Raw genomic sequence first — 23,594 nt, forward strand, 5'->3', positions numbered from 1 at the left:
ACGCAGAAAATGTGCTTTGACTTTGAATGGCCATGTTGCTCAAGATGAATCAGCGCTGAAAGCTCTTAATTTTTTTTTTTTTTTAACTGTACTCTTACTTAGTTTTTGCTTCATGAAGGAAAGACATTTAAGATCATGAATTGAGCGGTTAGTTGTGTCGAAAACCAGAGGACGCAGAAAATGTGCTTTGACTTTGAATGGCCATGTTGCTCAAGATGAATCAGCGCTGAAAGCTCTTAATTTTTTTTTTTTTTTAGCTGTACTCTTACTTAGTTTTTGCTTCATGAAGGAAAGACATTTAAGATCATGAATTGAGCGGTTAGTTGTGTCGAAAACCAGAGGACGCAGAAAATGTGCTTTGACTTTGAATGGCCATGTTGCTCAAGATGAATCAGCGCTGAAAGCTCTTAATTTTTTTTTTTTTTTTAGCTGTACTCTTACTTAGTTTTTGCTTCATGAAGGAAAGACATTTAAGATCATGAATTGAGCGGTTAGTTGTGTCGAAAACCAGAGGACGCAGAAAATGTGCTTTGACTTTGAATGGCCATGTTGCTCAAGATGAATCAGCGCTGAAAGCTCTTAATTTTTTTTTTTTTTTTAGCTGTACTCTTACTTAGTTTTTGCTTCATGAAGGAAAGACATTTAAGATCATGAATTGAGCGGTTAGTTGTGTCGAAAACCAGAGGACGCAGAAAATGTGCTTTGACTTTGAATGGCCATGTTGCTCAAGATGAATCAGCGCTGAAAGCTCTTAATTTTTTTTTTTTTTTTTTAGCTGTACTCTTACTTAGTTTTTGCTTCATGAAGGAAAGACATTTAAGATCATGAATTGAGCGGTTAGTTGTGTCGAAAACCAGAGGACGCAGAAAATGTGCTTTGACTTTGAATGGCCATGTTGCTCAAGATGAATCAGCGCTGAAAGCTCTTAATTTTTTTTTTTTTAGCTGTACTCTTACTTAGTTTTTGCTTCATGAAGGAAAGACATTTAAGATCATGAATTGAGCGGTTAGTTGTGTCCAAAACCAGAGGACGCAGAAAATGTGCTTTGACTTTGAATGGCCATGTTGCTCAAGATGAATCAGCGCTGAAAGCTCTTAATTTTTTTTTTTTTTTAGCTGTACTCTTACTTAGTTTTTGCTTCATGAAGGAAAGACATTTAAGATCATGAATTGAGCGGTTAGTTGTGTCGAAAACGAGAGGACGCAGAAAATGTACTTTGACTTTGAATGGCCATGTTGCTCAAGATGAATCAGCGCTGAAAGCTCTTAATTTTTTTTTTTTTTTAGCTGTACTCTTACTTAGTTTTTGCTTCATGAAGGAAAGACATTTAAGATCATGAATTGAGCGGTTAGTTGTGTCGAAAACCAGAGGACGCAGAAAATGTGCTTTGACTTTGAATGGCCATGTTGCTCAAGATGAATCAGCGCTGAAAGCTCTTAATTTTTTTTTTTTTTTTAGCTGTACTCTTACTTAGTTTTTGCTTCATGAAGGAAAGACATTTAAGATCATGAATTGAGCGGTTAGTTGTGTCGAAAACCAGAGGACGCAGAAAATGTGCTTTGACTTTGAATGGCCATGTTGCTCAAGATGAATCAGCGCTGAAAGCTCTTAATTTTTTTTTTTTTTTTAGCTGTACTCTTACTTAGTTTTTGCTTCATGAAGGAAAGACATTTAAGATCATGAATTGAGCGGTTAGTTGTGTCGAAAACCAGAGGACGCAGAAAATGTGCTTTGACTTTGAATGGCCATGTTGCTCAAGATGAATCAGCGCTGAAAGCTCTTAATTTTTTTTTTTTTTTTAGCTGTACTCTTACTTAGTTTTTGCTTCATGAAGGAAAGACATTTAAGATCATGAATTGAGTGGTTAGTTGTGTCGAAAACCAGAGGACGCAGAAAATGTGCTTTGACTTTGAATGGCCATGTTGCTCAAGATGAATCAGCGCTGAAAGCTCTTAATTTTTTTTTTTTTTTAGCTGTACTCTTACTTAGTTTTTGCTTCATGAAGGAAAGACATTTAAGATCATGAATTGAGCGGTTAGTTGTGTCGAAAACCAGAGGACGCAGAAAATGTGCTTTGACTTTGAATGGCCATGTTGCTCAAGATGAATCAGCGCTGAAAGCTCTTAATTTTTTTTTTTTTTTTAGCTGTACTCTTACTTAGTTTTTGCTTCATGAAGGAAAGACATTTAAGATCATGAATTGAGCGGTTAGTTGTGTCGAAAACCAGAGGACGCAGAAAATGTGCTTTGACTTTGAATGGCCATGTTGCTCAAGATGAATCAGCGCTGAAAGCTCTTAATTTTTTTTTTTTTTTAGCTGTACTCTTACTTAGTTTTTGCTTCATGAAGGAAAGACATTTAAGATCATGAATTGAGCGGTTAGTTTTGTCGAAAACCAGAGGACGCAGAAAATGTGCTTTGACTTTGAATGGCCATGTTGCTCAAGATGAATCAGCGCTGAAAGCTCTTAATTTTTTTTTTTTTTTTTAGCTGTACTCTTACTTAGTTTTTGCTTCATGAAGGAAAGACATTTAAGATCATGAATTGAGCGGTTAGTTGTGTCGAAAACCAGAGGACGCAGAAAATGTGCTTTGACTTTGAATGGCCATGTTGCTCAAGATGAATCAGCGCTGAAAGCTCTTAATTTTTTTTTTTTTTTAGCTGTACTCTTACTTAGTTTTTGCTTCATGAAGGAAAGACATTTAAGATCATGAATTGAGCGGTTAGTTGTGTCGAAAACCAGAGGACGTATCTGATATCTTTGAGCCTTTGCAGATGAGCGCAAATAAAGCTTTGACTGTTTTTGCAAGACAATTTTTAATTATGTTAAATAAGTAAAAAACAAAATCCTGTTAAATGAAGTGTCTTCTAGAATTAACTGGCTCCCTTTTGACCTATGGCAGGGAAAACAATGACATCTAATTTTTATTTTAAGTTCATGGCCAATCTGTCCCCTGGGTTATGAAGCAAATACTACTACTACTACTAACAACTCACCGCAGCACCAAGCTGCCTGAGGCCAACATAGCTGCGCACGCTCCTCCTCCATTCCAATCTATTCAAAGCCTCCCTCTTTACACCCTACCAGAAAGTTCCTATTTCCTTTATACCTTTCTTTATGACGTTTTCCCACCCCAGATGAGGACGACCTGCTTTCCGTTTAGCCCTAGACGGTTAGCCGGAAAAAACAATTTACGGCATTTTATCATCCTTCATTCGCATAACGTGCCCTAGCCATCTCAACCTTTCTTTTATCATGGCCGTTGGCAGCGGGATTGAACCACATTTTTATACAGCCTACTGTTTGAAATACGGTCAGTCAGCCGGGTACCTAGAACAGTCCGTTGGCAATTTCTCTGGAAAACATCTAGCAAATCTTCATACGGTTTTCGGAGCGTCCATGCTTCAGAGCCATATTAACTTTTTAACATCTTCACTACTCCCACCGTCTTTACTAATAATACTACCTAGGTAAGTGAAGCTGCCCACCCTATCATTCTTTTTGTTACCCAACGTCATCTTTTCATCTTCACTTATTCCTAGCCTTAGTGACTTAGTCTTCGTAACATTAATTTTCAAACCTATTTTAGCACCGTGAACTCGCAAAACCTCTAAGAGTTCATTCATTTTGCTCACAATTTCATTTAGAATACTTAAATCATCAACATAATCTAAGACAAGGAGAGTTTTTCCTCCCCTTTTGATTCTGTGGTCTCTCATTGCCTTTCGTATACTCCTTAAGACAAAGTTCATCAAAATGATTCATATAAAGGGGGATAGAACACAACCTTGCTTAACTCGTGATTTATTACAAAACCAGCTGCTTACTTCATTTCTTACCTTAACCGCACCAGTGATATTCTTGTACTTAGCACTAATCACTTTAATGTATTTGTCTGGTATACCATACAAGGATAAGACCTTTGCTAAAGCTCTTCTATCAACAGAATCGAACGCTTGCTCATAATCTATTAAACTGAGGACCAAAGGTGTTTGACACCTCATGCACTTCTCAGTTATTAACTCAAGAGTGAAAATTTGGTCGGCAGATCCTCTACCTTTTCTAAAACCACACTGTTTTTCTCTTAAAATTTTGTCTACGGCCTCTCTACAGCATACTTTTTAGTATCGTATTACTTAGTAATTTACTACCTATAGAGACCTGACTAATGCCTCGATAATTACTACACTTACTCTTATCACCTTTCTTACACAGTGACTTAATTGATGTTTTTCTAAAATCGTTAGGTACTTCCTCTTTTTCAAGAATCATATTCATCATCTTCAGTAACTTATTTCTTACCTCAGAGCCACCACATTTAAGAAACTCATTTACCACACTATCAACACTTGGAGCCTGATTATTTTTATGCAGCAAATAAACATTTTGAAATCGAATGTGTTACTAAATACCAATTGGTTTTGTCTGAAGTGCATAATAAATCATTTTCGACAAAGCCATAAAGATTTTTTGATGTCAGGAATACCTTTTTTTCTACCGAAATTTAAACTCAATTTTGGCAAAGACATACCCAATATTTTTTTTTCTTTTTGTTTTTGTTTAACTGTCATCATTTTTGGTAAAATGTAATAATTTCATGCTGTACTTTCAGACTGTAGGATTTACACAAAGACTAAGGACGCTAATGTTTTGGTTTCGAGTGCATAATGCTTAGACCACATTATAGTCACATTTGTGTCAATAAAATCAAAATTACGCGAAACTACAGCGCCACTTATGTTCCCCGTTCGTAATTTCTCGAGTTGAACATTGCTCAACTTTCAAGCATAAAATTCTTGCCTTGCTAATCAGAGTCAAGATTTAAGGCATAATTTTTTTAAATGGAAAAAAGGAAACTTAGAACAGCAGTTTTTCTATCTTTGACAGGAACCCGACAAAAGCTAAGAAGACGGAATATTAGTAGAGAACAGTTGGACACAAACTAGTGTTGATGCAAACTTTTTAAACCAATTTCTTGCAATTTAATTTTCTGCTTCTGAAATACAGTTCTAGGCTGTCCCACGGGAAAATAACAACTCTCCTCCTCCCACCCCCGAAAAATACCCCGCCCCTCGTAAATATCCCCCTGCAGAAACACGCCCCTGTGGGAAATACCACCCCCCCTGCGCAGAAAATAACCCTCTCCCCTCACGGAAAATTGAGTTTTCCAAATTTGATAATTTTATTTGAGCTGTGTTTCTTTTTTTTTAGTTTCGTTGAGGAGTGCTAAGCAAATGAATAAAGAGGAATTACACACCATAAGTATGTTAAAAATTAGGGAAAAAACCTGCAAATCCATTTTAGTTGAAAAGACTTCCATATGAACTTTTGCAATTTTCGGCAGTAGCAGGTGCCAAATTAAAAAAAAAAAGAAAAATTTATGGGTGAAAATCATCAAAATTAATCTAAAAACATATGGCCACAAAAAGTCTAAGAAGGTTTATCTCCTTTGAAAGCATAGTTGGCTTTGAGAACCAGCAAATTCTTATTGTTTAAGTTTTTACGGACGAAAGCGGACGAAATTCTACGAATTAGTTTTTCTTATCTTCCAAGTGTAAAACTACCACAAATCACCAAAACCCAGAATGAGAAGAAATTACAATAGATAACCTAGTTGAAGTCAAAACGAGCAAAAATTAAAAGGAATAGGGCTGGCAACCCCCTTATCTTCTCAAGACCAAAACATCATTTGTGCTTTACTAAAAAAATAATAATAATAATAATAACACTGGATTGTCAGTTTAATATACATATTCTGATATTTATTCTTTTAAGTCTTAATACTTCTTTATTTATTAAAGTCAAAAAAGTGAAAACGTTTAAAATTCATTTTGTTTTCAGTAAAGTGCAAATTGTGTTCTGGTCTTGAGAAGGCATGGGGGTTGTCAGCCCTACTAATGTTAATGTTTGCTTGTTTTGAGTTTGATTCGGTCATTTATTGTAATTTCTGTTTGTTTGGTTGTAATTTATTTATTGATGGTGATTTGTGATTATGATAATGATGGTGATTTTTTTACTTTTCTTTAACAAACTATATTTGCGGATAAAGTTTTAAAATTAATTTCTGTTCTTTTTTTTTATTGAAATTAATTTAAAAAATTTCCGCAAAATAAGTTTTTCAAAAAAAGTAAAGAACTTCTGATTCTTAAAAAGGGTACTAGAACTTCGAATTTCAAATCAAATTAGCTCCTTTAAAATATAAATAATATCACTAACTATGATAGAGCAACGCTACCTATAATACTGCTTATATGAACTTTTAATACTTTGTTGTGTATAGTTTTTTTTTCGTTTAATTTTAACTCCCCCTAAACGTTGCCCTAAGGGCATAACTTACAACCCTCACCCCCTGGATCTGGTGTTATAGTAACCGTAGAAGTAGCATTAAAAGTATAAACATAGTGTCTTTTGGCTAGTTCAAGATCCATCACAACTTACCCTAAAAGTTCTAACTTAATAATGTAAGCCGTTATTGTGATATTTGCGATTGGTGAAATGAGGGGTATTTGGGGGGAGGCGGTCTAGATGACCTCCATCACTTTCGACTCTCAAAAAGGAACTAGAAATTCCAATTTTAACCAAATGAGTCACCTCGAAAGTTTATGCAACCATCCCTTCCATTAGAACCTTATATGTTCTAGATGCATAACTTACAACCCTCACCTCCAGGCTTTAGTGGTTTGTATCAACCCCAAAAGCCTTGTTATATAATCTTTGGACTATTTTGAATAAAAGCAATGTATCAAAATTTATATTGAATGCATTTCAGCAAAACACGACGTGTGGGGGGTGGAGTAGCTGCACTCTGATCATTTTGACTCTTAAAAAGGACACTAGAACTTCTGATTACCTAACAAATGAGTCCCCTCTGAAGTATATATTTGTTGGAGATGCTAGGGGAAATGATGGGCGTGGGGGGGGCTGGTTGCTATCAAATCAGTTTTGACTCTTAAAAAGGTCGCAAAAACTTCCAATTTCAAATCAAATGAGCCCCTTTTGAAGTTTATACGACCACATTCCATAAAAATCTTGTATGTCCCCGGGGCATAACTTATAACCCTATGCCCATGGCACTGGGGGTGGTGTCAACCCTAGATACATTGTTACAAGTATCTTGAACTATTTTTTTTTTAACAAAATTGCTATCTCAAAATTTCAATCAAATGCGTTTGGTGAAAAGATGGGTAGTCAGGAGGGGGTGCTAGTTGCCTTCTGTCACTTTTGACTCTTAAAAGGGAACTACAACTTCTAATTTTCAACCAAATGAGCCTCCTCTAAAGTTAAACAATCATCTCTTCCAGAAAACTTTAAATGCGTCCGGGACATGACGTACAACCCTTGCCCACCATGTTCTGTAGTTTTTTCAGCTCTAAAAGCCTTGTTGTATGACATTTGGACTATTTTACATAAAATGGCTATCTCAAAATGTCTTGGGTGCATTTTGAGAAAATACTAAAAAAAGCACTAGAACTTCTGATTATCAATCCAAGCAGCCCCCTTCAAAGTTTATACGACCACACTTTCTATAAGAACCTTATATGCCCCCAGAACGTAACTTACAACCCTTGCCCTGACGGCTTGGGGGTGGGGTTGTCATCCTCAAAGGCATAATTTTCGGACCTTTCAATTGCGCTGAACAAAATGGGTATCTAAAAATTTTGATCAGAAGTATCTGGAGAAATGATGGGCACGGGAGGCCTATTTGCCTTCCAATCACTTTCGACTATTGAAAAAGGCCCTAGCACTCTCAATTTACAATCGAATAAGCCCTGTTTGAGCTTTATACGACAACTCCTTCTATAGGATGTACCCTGGTCTAAAAAAAAAAATAATAATAATAAATAATGCATTGTGCCAACATCGTTCTTTACTTAGGTAGCGCTAGTGCGATGCCTATGATAGCCTTTCTCATGGATTTTTTTTTTTACTTCTTTTTGTTTCTTTTTTCTATTAGACTTATTTTTCTACTTATATATATATATATATATATATATATATATATATATATATATATATATATATATATATATATATATATATATATATATATATATATATATATATATGCATATATATATATATATTTATAGACTTTATATAAAAACTTTATATGTATATAGACTTTATATATATATATATATATATATATATATATATATATATATATATATATATATATATATATATATATATATATATATATATATATATATATATATATATAAAAGGTAAAGGATATGGCATTAGACTTTACAGTCCGTACCGGCGGTGCTGATCTCCGTTTCTTGGCCCTTCAGCCAGGAAGTGCAATGGGGGGCTGGGGGCCAGCCATCCTGTGCTTTCGCACACCCTTCCTGTTTACCTTCCCCAGATTTCTGCAGGTACCCATTTAGAGCTGGGTCGAATCTGGCTAAGCTTACAGAGTCACGCCACTGACCCCCGTCCCAAACTGAAGTATTGGGTACGCCGGGATTCGATATATATATATATATATATATATATATATATATATATATATATATATATATATATATATATATATATATATATATATATATATAGGTATACTAGACTTCCTCTGGTTGCTAGGGAGCTTGCTCTGATTGTCGAACCTCCATCGAACCTCCGGATGCTTGATTGCACAATATTCATTTAATCCTAAAATATTCATATCAAAATCCTAAATAAAATATTAAATATTCAAAATCCTTAATATTCATATCATTCATTTAAATATTGTACAAGCTTATTTCCAAAAAATTGGCATGCACGGCAATAAGTAAATTAAAATCTGAATTCTTTTGACAAAAATACTTTTAGGTTTTAAATGGAACTGAAATATCATCTCAAGATAGAAAAGGAGCTGAAATAGATTACGTCAAATCTTTGGCACAAGAATGGCGCAGTGTGAGGACTGATTCTGCTAGGCATCAGAAATTTTTAGAAGATCATCCCCGTTTTGAGGTACTTGCAAAAGGTAAATCTTTATAATTTTGCAAATTCTGTATCATTTAAAAAGCAAAATGTTAATTATAAATAGAATTTCTCCTATTCGTGATTAATATATTTTATGGGTTTTTGTTTGATTTGTAAACGTGTACTGGACAAGTTTTAGAAAGCAAATACTTAATTGAAAAAGGTAATCTTTTCTGTCCGCTATTAATGTATTTTAGTGGTCTCAAGAGTTTTCCAGTGAGAAATCAGTCCTAACTGGTCACTATTTTTGTAAGACACTAGTCAGAACTATTTAATTAGATCTGAATATTTTTAGTTCTTGAGCCTAAAACGTGAAAAACTGGAGAAATATTCGTTATATTAACCAATAACACAACTTTTACAGTAAAAAACGAACAGAACGTAATTAAAAAGAAAACTTTTGAAAAAGGAAGCTTGTGAAATTAAACTTAAGAGCAGCTGAAATAAAGCCCTAAAATATTTCAATTTTAAAATGATCGGAAATTACTATTACGAAATAAATAAAGCCTAAAATGAACGGAAATTAAAATAAATTATTGTATCAAACATAAAGATAACAAATACAAATTTAGATGAATAAATAAATCTTAAAACGAGTAAAATTAAAATTGAGTATTCGAGTCAAATCTAAAACGAACTAAAATTACTACAAACAGGAGTTTGGCTATTACCCCCTTTCCCCTCTCCTAACCGTAAACGTACTAAAGCCTATTGCGTCATTCGCGCTATACCGAAAACAAAATATGTTATTAACATTTTATTTCTGCATTCATAACATTGTAGATATAAAAAAAAACAGTGAAATAAAATCTTGAACTGCTAAGATTTCCAGGAATTGATATCATTGTATGGTAGGTATTCAGTTTAATTTCATTAGTTATTTCCAGTTGCCTTGATTATAACAGTAATTTATTTTTTATTTGTCGTCCATGTTTGAGGAACTGAAGTAGACTACACACTGAGGAAACATAGCACGCTGTCAAAGTGATAGATAAGTCCTTTTGACAACTTGACAAAGTGATAGATAAGTCCTTTTGACAACTTGGACATACTATGCTAATTTGACAAGCAGGATGTGCCGTTAAAATCTTTTGACTTAGCTTAATAATTATAGTTGTGGTAGTAGATGTTGCAGTAGTATTTGTAGTAACATTCACAAGTAATAGGAGCTGCAGTAGTCGCAGTAGTAGTTGCAAAATGTCGCAGTCGCAAGTATTTGCTGTCTTAAGTTGTCTCAGTCTCAAGTAACCATAGTCGCAAGTAGTTACGGTCACAAGAAGTCAGCATTAGTAGCAGTATGCACATAGCACCTTTTTTTTAGCATCCCCTTCAACACACGACGAAATTTTTAATTGCACACCATCAACCGGTGCTGATGCATTGCTGATACTTCCTTTTGACAACCTCTGTTGGCATAGTGTGTTTCAATTTATTTCAATACAGTTACAATATTGCACAAGATTTTCGCCTTAATACCCTTAGGTTTATTAGTGGTATTAGTAGCATCAACAGTTATAATAATAGCAGTCGGAGAAGAGATAATAGTTGTAGTCTTAGCTTTAGTAGCCGTAGTAGTGGAAATAATAATAATAATAGTAGTAGTAGTGGTTGTAGAAGTAGAATCAGTAGTATTATGATGCAAATATTGTCTTCGTTAGTTCAACATCCCCCACAACAAGCGTTGTAGGTTTTAATTTCATACGAAATTGTTCATAAGATATTATTGATATGCCCTTTTTGACAAATGGTTGCGGATGGCAGGTTGTCATCCGTACAACAGGAATCTTAAGAAATATTCTGTGAAAATTTGCCTTCATACCCTTAGGTATAGCTGTAATAGTAGTCACAGCAGTAGTAAAATTACTCAATTTAATACAATAAGCCATTGCTATGATATTGTTGATTTGCTATTTTGACACTTTTTGAAATTTTCATCTTAATGCCCTTCACCTTACAAGAAGTTGCGATAGAAGTAGTAATTGGAGCAATAGTAATGATAGTAGTAGAACTAGTAAACGTTGCAGTAGCAGTAGTATTAGTAGTAGCGTATATATATATATATATATATATATATATATATATATATATATATATATATATATATATATATATATATATTGCCTTTCGGTCAGTTGATCTTCCCTTTTAAGTATTCTCTGAGAGTTCCAACTTAACACAAGAATAAATCCTGAAGATACGCTTTTTCGACAATTTAAATGCACATAGTGTCTTTTATTAGTTCAAATTTGCCATCAATATTCACTCAAATTTTACCCTCATAGACTTAGCGTTAATAGTACTACTGTCAAAGTAGTTTCGGCGGTAGTAAAAGTAGTTGCAATGTTAGCGTTATACTAGTAGTATTAGTAGTAGTAGCAGTAGTAGCAGCAGTGTTATTAGCGGTAGTAGTATGTGAATATTGCCTTTGGCAAGTTGAACATCGCTGTCATGATGCCCCAGAAGTTTTACCTTGACACGTTAAGCCGTTCCAAAAATATTGTTGATATTCGCTTTTGGCACCCTTTTGACACCCTTTCACCTTGATACTCTAATCCTTACAAGTTGTTGCAGTTGAAGCAGTAGGTGGAGTAATTTAGCAGCAGAAGTATCTAAAGGAAAAGTAGCTGTGGTATTAGTGTTAGTAGTGACATGTATATATTATCTTTTTGTCAATTCATCTTCCACTTTAAGTATTCTCCGAAAGTTTCAAATTAACACCAAATTAATTCTTGAGGTGCACCCTTTTAACAATCTGCATGTATATGGTGTGTTTTGATTTAGTTCAAATTCCCCCTCAATATTCTGTCAAATTTTCACCTTCTTACGTGTAGCCTTAATTTTACTAATATCGTAGTAGTAGTGGCAGTAGTAGGAACAGTTGTAGCAGTAATAGTGTATAATTATTGGTAGTAACAGTAGTAGCAGTAGTATTAATAGGTACATTTTGCCTTTTGATCAACTGAACATTCCACTCATTATGCCCATGAAGTTTCCTCTTGGTATGATGAGTCGTTCCAAAAAAGATGAGTCGTTGATTTTAAATTGGAAGTTATAACGCCCTTTTTAAGAGTCAAAGTGATTTGAGAAAAACCAACCCTCCTCCCACACCCATCATTTTCCATAGCAAACATCCTAACAAAGTTTCGAGATATCAATTATTTTCAGCATTGTTGAAACGCTCAGTAATTATGTGTTTGGGGATGTCAGCCCCCTCCCCCCGAGGCCTCAGGGCAAGGGCTGCAAGTTATAACATATGATATGTTATTGAGAAAGGTATGCATGTTTGACTTCTAGTTTCCCAAAATACGAAGGGCATTAAGATGAGGCTTTCAGGGAATGTTGAGGGGAGTGTTGAAGTAAATCGTAACATGTTATGTGTAACTGGGTTGTCAAAAGGGAGTAAGTCACCAATCACTGTTGACGCTTAAAAAGAAACTAGAACTTCCAATTTTCAACCAAATGAGCCGGTTCTAAAGTTCAACGACCATCTCTTCCATGAAAGCTTTAAATGCCCCGCGGCATAACTTACAACCCTCACCCCCTGGCTCTCATGGTTTGTATCAATCCCAAAAGCCTTTTTATATGATCTTTGGACTTTTTTGAATAAAGTGACTGTCTCAAAATTTCTTATTCGATGTATTTCGGGAAAACATGAGGTGTTAGGGGGAATAGCTGCCCTCAGATCACTTTGACTCTTAAAAAGGGCACTTGAAATTCAGATTACTAATCCAATGAGTCCCCTCCGAAGTATATATGACCATCCTTTCTATAAGAACCTTATTTGCCCCCAGGGTATAACTTAAAACTCTTGCCCTGAGAGCTGTAGGGGCGGGACTGTCTTCTTCAAAGACATAGTTTCTGGACCTTCGACTACAATTAACAAATTTGCTATCTCCAAAGTTTCATTGGATATCTTCGGGGAAATGATGAGCATGGGGGGGCTGGTTGCTCTAAAATCACTTTTGACTCTTAAAAACAGCACTATAACTTCCAATTTCAAATCAAATAAGCCCCATCTGAAGTTATACGACCACTCATTCCATAAAAACCTTATTTGCCCCCGGGGCACGGCGTACAACCTTATCCCCAGGGCACTGGGGGGCTGTGTCAACCCTAGAGGCGTTTTTATATGTTCTTTGAACTATTTTGAGCAAAATCGCTATTTCACATTTTTAATTAGATTCGTTCGGTGGAGATGGTTAGCCGAGGTGTGGGGCTAGCTACCCTCCATCACTTTTTACTCTTAAAAAGGAACAAGAACTTCCAATTCTCAACCAAATGAGCCTCCTCTATAGTTTATACAACCATCTCCTCCATAAAAACCTTAAATGCCCCCGGGGCATAACTTACAACCCTTGCCTCCAGGCTCTGGGGGTTTGTTTCAACCCCAAAAGCCATGTTGTATGATATTTGGATTATTTTGAATAAAATTGTTATCTCAAAGTTTCTGTTAGATGCATTTTGGGACAATACCGTGTATGTTTGGGAGGGGGAAGGAGCTGCCCTCCGATCACTTTGACTATAAAAAAGGGTACTAGAGCTTCTGATTACCAATTCAATGAGCCCCGATCTTCCAAAGTTTAAATGTACACGCTTTCTATAAAAACCTTATATGCCCCAGGGCATAACTTACAATCCTTGCCTTGAGGGCTGGGGGTTTTCATCCTCAAAGACATAATCTCCGGACCTTTCAACTACGTTGAACAAAATTTCTGTCTCAAAATTTTGATTGCAAGTGTTTGGAGAAATGATGGGTGTGTGTGTGGGGGGGTATTCGCCCTCCGATTTCTTTTTACTATCAAAGGGGGCTCTACCCCTCTCAATTTCCAATCGAATGAACCCTTTTTGAAGTTTCTACGGCAACGCTTTCTGTAAGAACCTTATATGGCCCCCACGGCATTACTTACAATATTAGCCCAGAGGGCTGCGGGGGTTCGTTATCCTTTAAGACGTAATTGCAGGACCTTTCCACTACATTGAACAAAAATGCTATCTCAAAATTTTGATTGCATGTGTTTGGGGAAAGGGTTGGCGTGGGACTGGAGTTAGTTGCCATCCAATCACTTTTGACTATTAAAAAGGGCACTAGTCGTTTCAGTTTCCAAAAGAATGAGCCCTTTTTGAAATTTCTACGAAAATTCCTTCGATACAAGGTGCCCTGGTCTAAGACCAAAAAAAAAAAAAATACATTGTACCAACATCGTTCTTTACTTACGCAGCGCGATTGCACTGCCTATGATTAGCCATGGCTTGGTGGCAACATGATTTTAATTCAAGTAGTCATCAACCCATGGCTAATTGGAGAAAAAGCCAAGACAGATAGTCTAAGCGAGAGGCAAAGCTGGTATACGCCTTTTTAATCAATGGAGGCATAGTTTTTAGAACTTTTGACAATTTTGAAAAAAAGATTTTTTTAAAATTTCGATTAGAGTTGAGGGGAGTGGGTAGTTAAAAAGGCAATGGGGACTGGTTGCTCTGATCATTTTTCAATATCCCCCTTACATTCTCTGAAAGTTTCAACTAAATGCCCTCAGCTTTTCCTTAGATGTTACTAATATGCCCTTTTGACAATAAGCATACACATGTTTTTTTTTGTTCCACTTGCCTCTCAAGATTTCCTTAAAGTTTAACCTTAATACCCTGATCCATTTTGAAGACCCAGGATAGAACATGCCCCCTTGCTGCCTAAGTAAAGAGCGAAAACCAAACATCGGAAGGTGCCGTTTTGATCAGAAATTGAAGGTACTAGTGCTCTTTTAAAAAGGCAAAAGGGATTGGAGGGCAATTAATCCCCTCCCATGCACCTTTTTTTATTAAAGAGCTCCGATAATAGGTTATGCAAGTTACCCATTCTTACATATAGTGTCTGTTATCAGAAAAGGTAGACGTGTTTGACCTTTGGTGTCCAAAAACGCCAAGTTTTCAGTGAATTCAGTTTTCAGTTCAAGAAGTTTTCAATTCAGGTGAAACTTTCAGGGAATATGGAGTGGTTTGATGAGCTAAACCAAAACACCCTATGTGCCTGTAAGTCGTGGAAATATACATGGGGGACTAATATAGGATATTAAGTTAGAACTTTCAGGGAATGAGTTCATTTTACCAAAAGACAAAAAGTACATACTACTACTGCTACTAGTGTTACTACTACTGCTATATCTCTTAGTACTGCTATTATGACTCTTTCTATTACTAAGACTAAGAGTACAAAGGTGAAAATTTCAGGGAATATTGAGGGGAAAGCTAACCTAAATCAAAACACACTATACGTATGCATGTTGACAAAAGGGTGTATCTCAGGCTTAGGGTATTAAGTTGGAACTTTCAGGGAATATTGAGGTGGATGGTCAATTGACCGAAAGGCAAAATTAGCCTGTTACTTTTACTGTTACTACTAATGGTATTAAGGCGAAACTTTCTGGAAATGTCTATAAGACTGAAAGGATTCCTATGAGGTTTTCTTGAAAGGATGAGGGGATTTTTTAATTGATTTTTTTTCATGGAGAATTAGGTTATAAAGAGATTATAGTTGTAGCTGCATTACATTACACACTGCGTAAAATCCGAGAGTAGTTAAAGTTCGTTTTTAAAGTCTTCGTCTTTCAGTGAATTGAATTTACTGAAATTTGGTTGCGAGGTTTTGTCTCTAACTCGTCCAGCAAAATTATGAAGTGAAACTGCTTTAAGGACGTCCAGTGTTTTTTATTCAAATCACGGGTTTTATTGAAGAAATAATTTTTGAACAAGTTATCTAACAGCAAGTCTTCATCTCCCAGAATTTTCAAGAATCTGGTTTGACGTTTTCCTCACGTACAATCCTACCAATCACGTGCGCATTGGTAGCGTGTAATATGTAGTAACCTGTCAAGGTATCATATAAACTAGTTTAACGAATATTTTATAATATTTTCTTTGACCAGACAGTTAGATCTGGAATTTGATTTCTTTTTATTTATTTCAGTGGTGTAAATCCCCTTCTCTGGTCGTGCAGTACAGTTAGAGCAAGTCTGACATCTTTCAGAGTAAAACTGACGTGGAATTACAACTCTTCCGTTAAAAATAAATGAAAAATTTAATTGATTTTTATGCTATATTAGTTTCAAACAGGACAAAACAGCTTAAATTTGATTAAAAAGAGATTACGATTTAATCTATGAAAATGCTGTTTTAGACTAGATAAATGGCAGACGCTGACTTTCCTTCCAGACACAAAATTGAACTTTTTATCGCTTAGCTCAAATACTGAGACTATCATTTGACCAACCAAAAGACTGACATGGATTTCGGTTACAATCTGATTAAAAAACTATGCAAGTAAAAAAAATTATGGAAGTTGAAAAAATCGTGTATAGTGAGGATGTTCCTGAAAGGCGCTAATTATCAGTAACACATTTTTTTTAAGTTTTCTTCTTTAAAATGTAGAAGTGTGATCCGATAAAAGTTAGTTCACCAGATAGAGAGATAGAAAATCTATAAACTTTGCCAAATAGAGATAACTGCTTTATTTGAAGACCACCAAAGCGATAAGTTATCGCTCTGTATCTTTATTAATTGTTTATGTTACTGTTCGGTAATCTCTATTTCATCATATAGTACTCAAAATGTTTAGTGAAAATTTAAAATCGTGTTTTCTGTTGATCGGGTGCTGACATAGCGTCACCTTCCTGTATCTAAATTTACTTGTTCACTTCGTTCAGATGCTCTTGTATGATGCGTTTTTGCCCCTTCTTTGAGAACCTCAGTACAAAAAAAAAGCTGGATGAGGGAAATTTCCTTATAAAAGAACTCATCACACTGAAAAATCTTAGCTGGAGATCTATATTCTTTACAAGTCTTCTTAAATTTCCTTGCTTGCTGGCTCTGTTATTTTTTTTTTTTAGAAAATTGTAGCTCGTGCCACATTTTTACCGATTTTCCAAAATAGTGCTACATTTTACACTGATCGTGCTTACACGTGCTTACATTTTACACTGATCGTGCTTAGATGTTACATAGGCAAAATAGTGCTACAATTAGAGCTATAGTGCTAAAGGTGGCAATCCTTTGCCCTAAGTCTTAGACATTGGCAAAATAGTGCTACAATTAGAGCTATAGTGCTAAAGGTGGCAATCCTTTGCCCTAAGTCTTCCAAAAGAATTGTCTAAGAATAGTTTTAGGGGTTTCTTCTTCTTCTGATCATTCTGCACCCGGAATCCTGGACAGATTTCTTTCATCTTCAAGCAGCTACTGCGTTTATGCTTCCAGAGTCTATCATCTTTATTTCCATGACGTTATATATTTGCCCTTTTTTCTTTTCTTTCTTCACCGTGGTATCTTTTTTTGAAAACAACTCTCAGTGGGTATTGGTTGTTCCCTGTTTGACTATAATTTATTCCCAGGATATAGTTGTCGGGTGGCCCAAGCCGCTGGTAAGGTACAGGGGTAAAAGGAAGTGTGCCAAAACGAAAAGAATAGTAAAATAAACAAAAAAATAGTGTTTGTGCTTTATGTGCTTTGCTTTAAATCTCCTAGAGGATTTGCGTAACGATAGCTTTAGGAGCTCGTTTAAGCAACTGTATTCTAAGTACTATGCCACAAGAGCAATATGGTTCGACCCTACAGTCTAGGCCTATGAACAAAGGGCTAAGATGGTTAGACCGCGGTTTATGGGTAAGTAGGTACCCAAAACTGTGCTTTTTAGTAGTTCAACTGGGAATCGTAAGTAAAAAGAATTATCTTTTTCCATGCTAAAAAATGAGCAGGGAAAGGGGTCATGAGCAAAAATTTCAACGAATTATGTGTCTAGTCCACTGTCTAGGCCTTTGGTTATAGAAAGGTTAAGAGGGTTAGACCGTGGGCCATTGTTTCACCCTGGGCCATTGATGAAGCAGAAAGTCCTTGAATGGGTGGAAAGTGGTCATAAGCAAAAATTTTGTGAGAAATTCATTGAAGATTGGTGTGATGTGGGAAGACTGGATCCAACTTGTAGCTTTATTTCATTTGTTTAATTGTCTATAATATTTGATTTGGTATAAATAAAATACTATTTTAATGATTTGATTTTTTATTCTAGCCCTTGGTTTACCTGAAAAGGAAGAACTAGAGAAAATGCCGACGACTGTAAAGAGTTCCCTAATCGGTATCCTTTTTATTGCCTGGCTACTTCCTTATGGAACAGGCGATTGCTGGTGGTATTGCTAAACTATACTTAGGCTAGAAAAAATATAAAACAATAGTTCGAATACCAATTTATACTATGAATTATTCCTGGAGCTATTGGTTGGGGCTCACTGTTGCATACAAGGATAATGCAGATGGGGTGGGGTTAGTTTAACAGCATAATTGTAGCTAAAAAAGGTTGGGCTAGTAAGGATAAATTTAGCTTTAGGGGATCAAATGCTATAACTAAAGGTTATATTGTATTCATAAATACCTAAAATGGCTAATGAAGAGATAAGGATTTCATTTTTATTTAATAAATAGGCCATAAAAAATTTATTCCTGGCCGAGTTGATTGGTGCGCTGGATTCAAGATCCTTTGTCTGAGAGGAAGCGGGTTCGAATCCCAGTGTACCCAGTTGTTCATTTTGGGACGGGGGTCAGTGGCGTGACTCTGTAGGCTTAGCCAGAGTCGACCCAGCTCTAAATGGGTACCTGGAGAAATCTGGGGAAGGTAAACAGGAAGGGTGTGCGAAAGCACAGGATTGTTGGCCCCTAGCCCCCCATTGCACTTCCTGGCTGAAGGGCCAAGAAACAGAGATCAGCACCGCCAGTAGGGACTATAAAGTCTAATGCCGTATCCTTTACCTTTTTTTTTACCATAAAAATTTAACTGAAATTTCTCCAATAAATTTGGTACCCTGACTTATATTTGCATGTTTGGGACAGCCCAAAATGATAATAATAAAACTGTTCAAGCACTTGTACACTTCCTCTAGAAAAATTATCCCCCTCCTCAACTCCCTCCCTCGCCTATAGAAAGCATATAACAAATTATTATAAATGAAAGATTTCAATAGATATTGAACGAAAATCGTCTACTCAAGTTCTACAACTTATCATATCTTTCGGTCAAACTGACACTCACTTACTCAAGCTAACAGTCCAATTTACTTCAACACTTAAAAAATAATAAATTATTTTTTCATTCTATCTTTGGATAAAATGTTTTGTGATCAATAGTTATCACATCTACAATCGGGTAGCTATTGTAGATTCTCCCTGAATCGTGGAGATCCTTAAATCCGTTGGTCTTGGCTAGCTTGGCTTTGCATATTTATGGGCCAAAAATTAGAGACTCACCCTGCCGCGAGTGCCACTCACGGGACCCTTTGAAGTTGTCTACCTCGTGGACGTCGGTAGGGGACCTAGGGGCAATGCTCTTTTCATCCCCCTCCACTGGGAAACAAGAAGACATTTAAAAATTTACAAAAGTAAGAAAGTAGGAGATATTTTCATTTATACCAGTCTTCTGGTAGCGCTCCTTCCTCCTGAAGAAATCTTCTGGGGGACTCATGTTCCTCTGTTTCAATGCCACCCTAGACAATTTCAAGTTTTCAATAAATCAACAGCAAGTTATTTAGCATGATTTTGCGCTCACATTTTTGTTTCAAACACTGAGAAGAAAAATTATTTTTATCTAAGAAAACTTTGTAATTTTTTAATTAACCACTTGAGAGACCACAAATGTCGGATAAAATGTATCAACAAGAAAAATACTATTTATTGTTGTTATAGGCTATTTTAGTAGATGAACAGATTTCTCAAAATTATCAATAAACGATTTACCATGAAACACAGGGGGAGGGAGAATAATAAACATTAATCGACCGAGTCCTATTGAGCTCTTTATTAATCTGACCTGCTTAATGAATTCTGAATTAGCTACCATGTATTTCCCATATGACCTATAATTGAGATTATTTTTTTTTCACATATTATTATTGTATATTAATATTATGCCCCATTTTTGTGGGCATATTTTTGGCTATTGTTACAATAATAACAGTAATTTCTTTGGAATATACGCACTATATATCTAGAATACTTTTAATGTCCTTCTGTTTTTTAGAAGCTCTGTAAACATTTCACGATATAGTATCTTCCCCTTGAACTGCAAAATGATTGACCGTATTTCAAACAGTAGGTTGTACGAAAAATGTAGTTCAATTCCGCTTTCTAGGGATATAATGAAAGAAAGGTTGAGATGGCAAGACCACGTTCTGTGGATGAAGGATGACAGATTACCGAAGATTGTCCTTTTTGGCCAACCGTCTGGGGCTACACGGAAAGTAGGTCGTCCTCGTCTGGGTATGGAGGATGTCATAAATAAAGATTTGAAGGAAATGGGAACTTCCTGGGAGGGTGTAAAGAAGGAGGCCTTTAATATATTAGGTTGGGGGAGGAGTGTGCGTAGCTGTGTTGGCCTCAGGCGGCTTGGTAGTGCAGTGAGTTATTAGTAGTAGTAAATTTGTACATAAAAGATTTTCGTTCGTATCACCTGCAGTGTTGTAAAATTTTATATTATGTTAATAGTTTTGTACAAAATCATGAAGCAAAAAATAAAAATATAAAAAAAAAATCAGCATATAGTACTAATTGCCTAACTCCAAATTTTAAAGTACAAATTTGCAATCTCTTGACAAAAAGTAAAATTGACTTTTAAAGTTAGTATGTTTGTAGTATTTAGGTAAAAATCAGTATAATTCCATGTGTTAACTGTTTTATAAACTGTTTAATTTTAGTATATTTCTTAACTGGTAACTAGGTATTAAAATAACCTTGTCTGAGGATAAAATGGTCCTCAGGAAAGTACCATCAACGATGTCTGTTGGTAAGCTAAGATCCTTAGTGGAAAGACTTACCAACTCAGACGAAGACATTTCATTGTTTGCTGCTAGTGAAAAGGTTTGCTTTTTCTTCTTTTTTTTTCTTTAGTACATATATTTTACTTGATTTTCATGAATGTATCTAATATATTTTTATTTATATTAGATATGTACATAAAAAATAATTGTACGTGTGTATTTTTTCAAGTTTAATCTTATTTATCTTTTTGTTACGTATTTACTTTTATTGTCATCAGCATGTTTGTTTGTTTTATATTTAATGTTTGTTTAACAAATAATTTTGAATATATATTTAGATATGTTTTATTTATTTTTGTTTCAATATGTTTATAGATAGATTGCTTCATCAGCTAAAAAGGTAATGTAAAATAAAATTTGGCTTATTTTGGGTAGATACCCTCTTTTTCGGGCGCATTTAGTGTCGATGCTAAGTCTTTTCTGGAATTTCCATTAAAATATTAAAAAACAGCTTAGTTGCCAAACCTTGCTAGATTTTGAATATGCTGTATGCCACCCTGTTCTCTCCCTGTACATTTTCGTGAATTGGCATCTTAGGCGTGAAATCCGATCAGACTTAATAAGGTTAGATTTATATGACACTCCATATTATTACAGCTAAATGTCAGCTATCGAATTATAGAAAAGCTGTCGTCTTACGTTGCAAGGGTGGATCTAGAGCAAAATCTTGGGGGATGCCCAATGTGAAAAGGGCGCCAATGAGCAACATCTATGGGGGGGGGGGGGAATGTGACAAAGATGCCGATGATTGACCAAATTGACAAATTTATTATAAATAAAAGAATAAAAAAAAGAAAACAAGGAACGAGGGAGCGAGAAAAATCCTCACCCCCCTGGATCCGCCACTGTTACTTTGATGCAGTATATACATATATATATATATATATATATATATATATATATATATATATATATATATATATATATATATATATATATATATATATATATATATATATATATATATATATACATGGCGGAGCACACTTCTAGGAGCTCTGGAGCGTCTAGCTAGACTTTAAGTAATAGTAGGTTTTCTTTTATTCAGAACTAGGATTTTCTTTTAATTGTATTTAACTATTATTAGTAACCACAACTAGAAACTAACTCATATTTGCAGCTATAGCTATCTCATTATCACATCAGTAACAATTGAAAGAATCTAAAAAAAAAATCGAGTGTCCATTTATGTATACTTCCAGTTATCTGCAGTTAAACTGTTCAAGTTAAAAGCGTGAAATGTTTCCTGAATCGCTTAGAACCCTGAGAATGAAAATTAGGCTATAAAAGTTTTTGTTTTATATTAACTGAAATTGTTCTGTCTCAATCAAGAGGACATTCCATAAATATGTTCATCTATTTGAAATATTTACACTACATGCCAACTGCACAAGTATTTTCCTTTGATATTTTCATAAATTTTAATCAGGGAACAATATTCAAAGGGAGGTTTCGTTTTAGGAAGAAGTGGCAACAATCCTCTCGTGGAGCCCTTAAGAATATTAGGCACAAATACATAATAAATAAATTCTCATTATTGTTTGTCATAATAGCGCACAGCCACAGCACAGGACGTCACAAGACAAGGAAATGTAACACCCAGTAAAATGAAGTGAATGTATAAATGAACTATCAAAACTTGGCACAACATTTTAAAAGTTCATCATTGTACTGCTTCACAAAGTACGGAACAAAGGATGATAGGTACTGTTTTGATGCCTTTCGGGGCAAAGGGCAAAGGAATTGATATGGCGAAGTGAGGACTCCTCTAAGAGTTTTTGGCCCACTGGTTTGTGGCTCTTGAAAATCCGGTAAAATTATGTGATGAGCATCAGATTTTATGCATTCTTTCCAAAACGCATTATGAGATGTCGGTGCCTTTCAGGTAGCCCGTGAAGGCTCTGTGTCTGCAATTTGTCCTTATAGTTGCCCCAAGCATTAATTGGCACGCCCGCTTCTGGATATTTTCAAGCTTTTCGGATTGGATGGCAAATAGACCTGGGTACCCAACGGGAAAAAGCTCATGCTTGTGATACATACAGTATATACTCCACATAATGGAAATTTAGGTATAAAAGGGAGTGAAGCATGCAATAGGTGGCTACTGTTGATAAATTTCTGGCACTGGCCGTCGGATTATTACTGGACAGTGAACATATAGTCTAGACTCCACATAATAGAAATCTAGGTATAAAAGGGAGTGGAGCATGCAATAGGTGGCTACTGTTGATAAATTTCTGTCACTGGCCGTCCGATTATTACTGGACAGTGAACATACAGTCTAGACTCCACGTAATGGAAATTTAGGTATAAAAGGGAGTGAAGCATGCAATAGGTGGCTACTGTTGATAAATTTCTTGCACTGGCCGTCCGATTATTACTGGACAGTGAACATACAGTCTAGACTCCACATAATGGAAATTTAGGTATATAAGGGAGTGAAGCATGCAATAGGTGGCTACTATTGATAAATTTCTGGCACTGGCCGTCCGATTATTACTGGACAGTGAACATACAGTCTAGACTCCACATAATGGAAATTTAGGTATAAAAGCGAGTGGAGTATGCAATAGATGGCTACTGTTGATAAATTTCTGGAACTGGCCGTCATTCCGTATCTGACCATGAGGCAGGGTATTTTATGGAATATAATGCCGACATTGCATGGACTAAAGCGTAATAATGGCTACCAAAATCATTGCCAGTTGGCCAATCATCATGCACTTATGAAGCACCAACCGTAGCATGAGAAATGACCCCTTGAAGAGCAGTTAG

The 23,594-nt window shown here is 35.5% G+C and overlaps 1 protein-coding gene and 1 long non-coding RNA gene across 2 annotated transcripts in view; one reads left to right on the plus strand and one right to left on the minus strand.

Moving 5' to 3' along the window:
• LOC136026931 (uncharacterized) overlaps positions 1–23,594 on the minus strand; it is a 96,093-nt gene that overhangs the window by 62,402 nt on the left and 10,097 nt on the right. The window lies entirely within an intron of this gene.
• LOC136026929 (tubulin-specific chaperone E-like) overlaps positions 1–23,594 on the plus strand; it is a 69,251-nt gene that overhangs the window by 44,783 nt on the left and 874 nt on the right. Inside the window, exons 9-11 of the mRNA XM_065703775.1 lie at positions 8,821–8,977; positions 18,026–18,091; positions 20,720–20,859. Coding sequence (XP_065559847.1) covers positions 8,821–8,977; positions 18,026–18,091; positions 20,720–20,859 — 363 coding nt within the window. The remainder of the gene's footprint in view (positions 1–8,820; positions 8,978–18,025; positions 18,092–20,719; positions 20,860–23,594) is intronic.

Source organism: Artemia franciscana, chromosome 5 (assembly GCF_032884065.1).
Source record: "Artemia franciscana chromosome 5, ASM3288406v1, whole genome shotgun sequence".
NCBI classification, from domain to species: Eukaryota; Metazoa; Arthropoda; class Branchiopoda; order Anostraca; family Artemiidae; genus Artemia; species Artemia franciscana.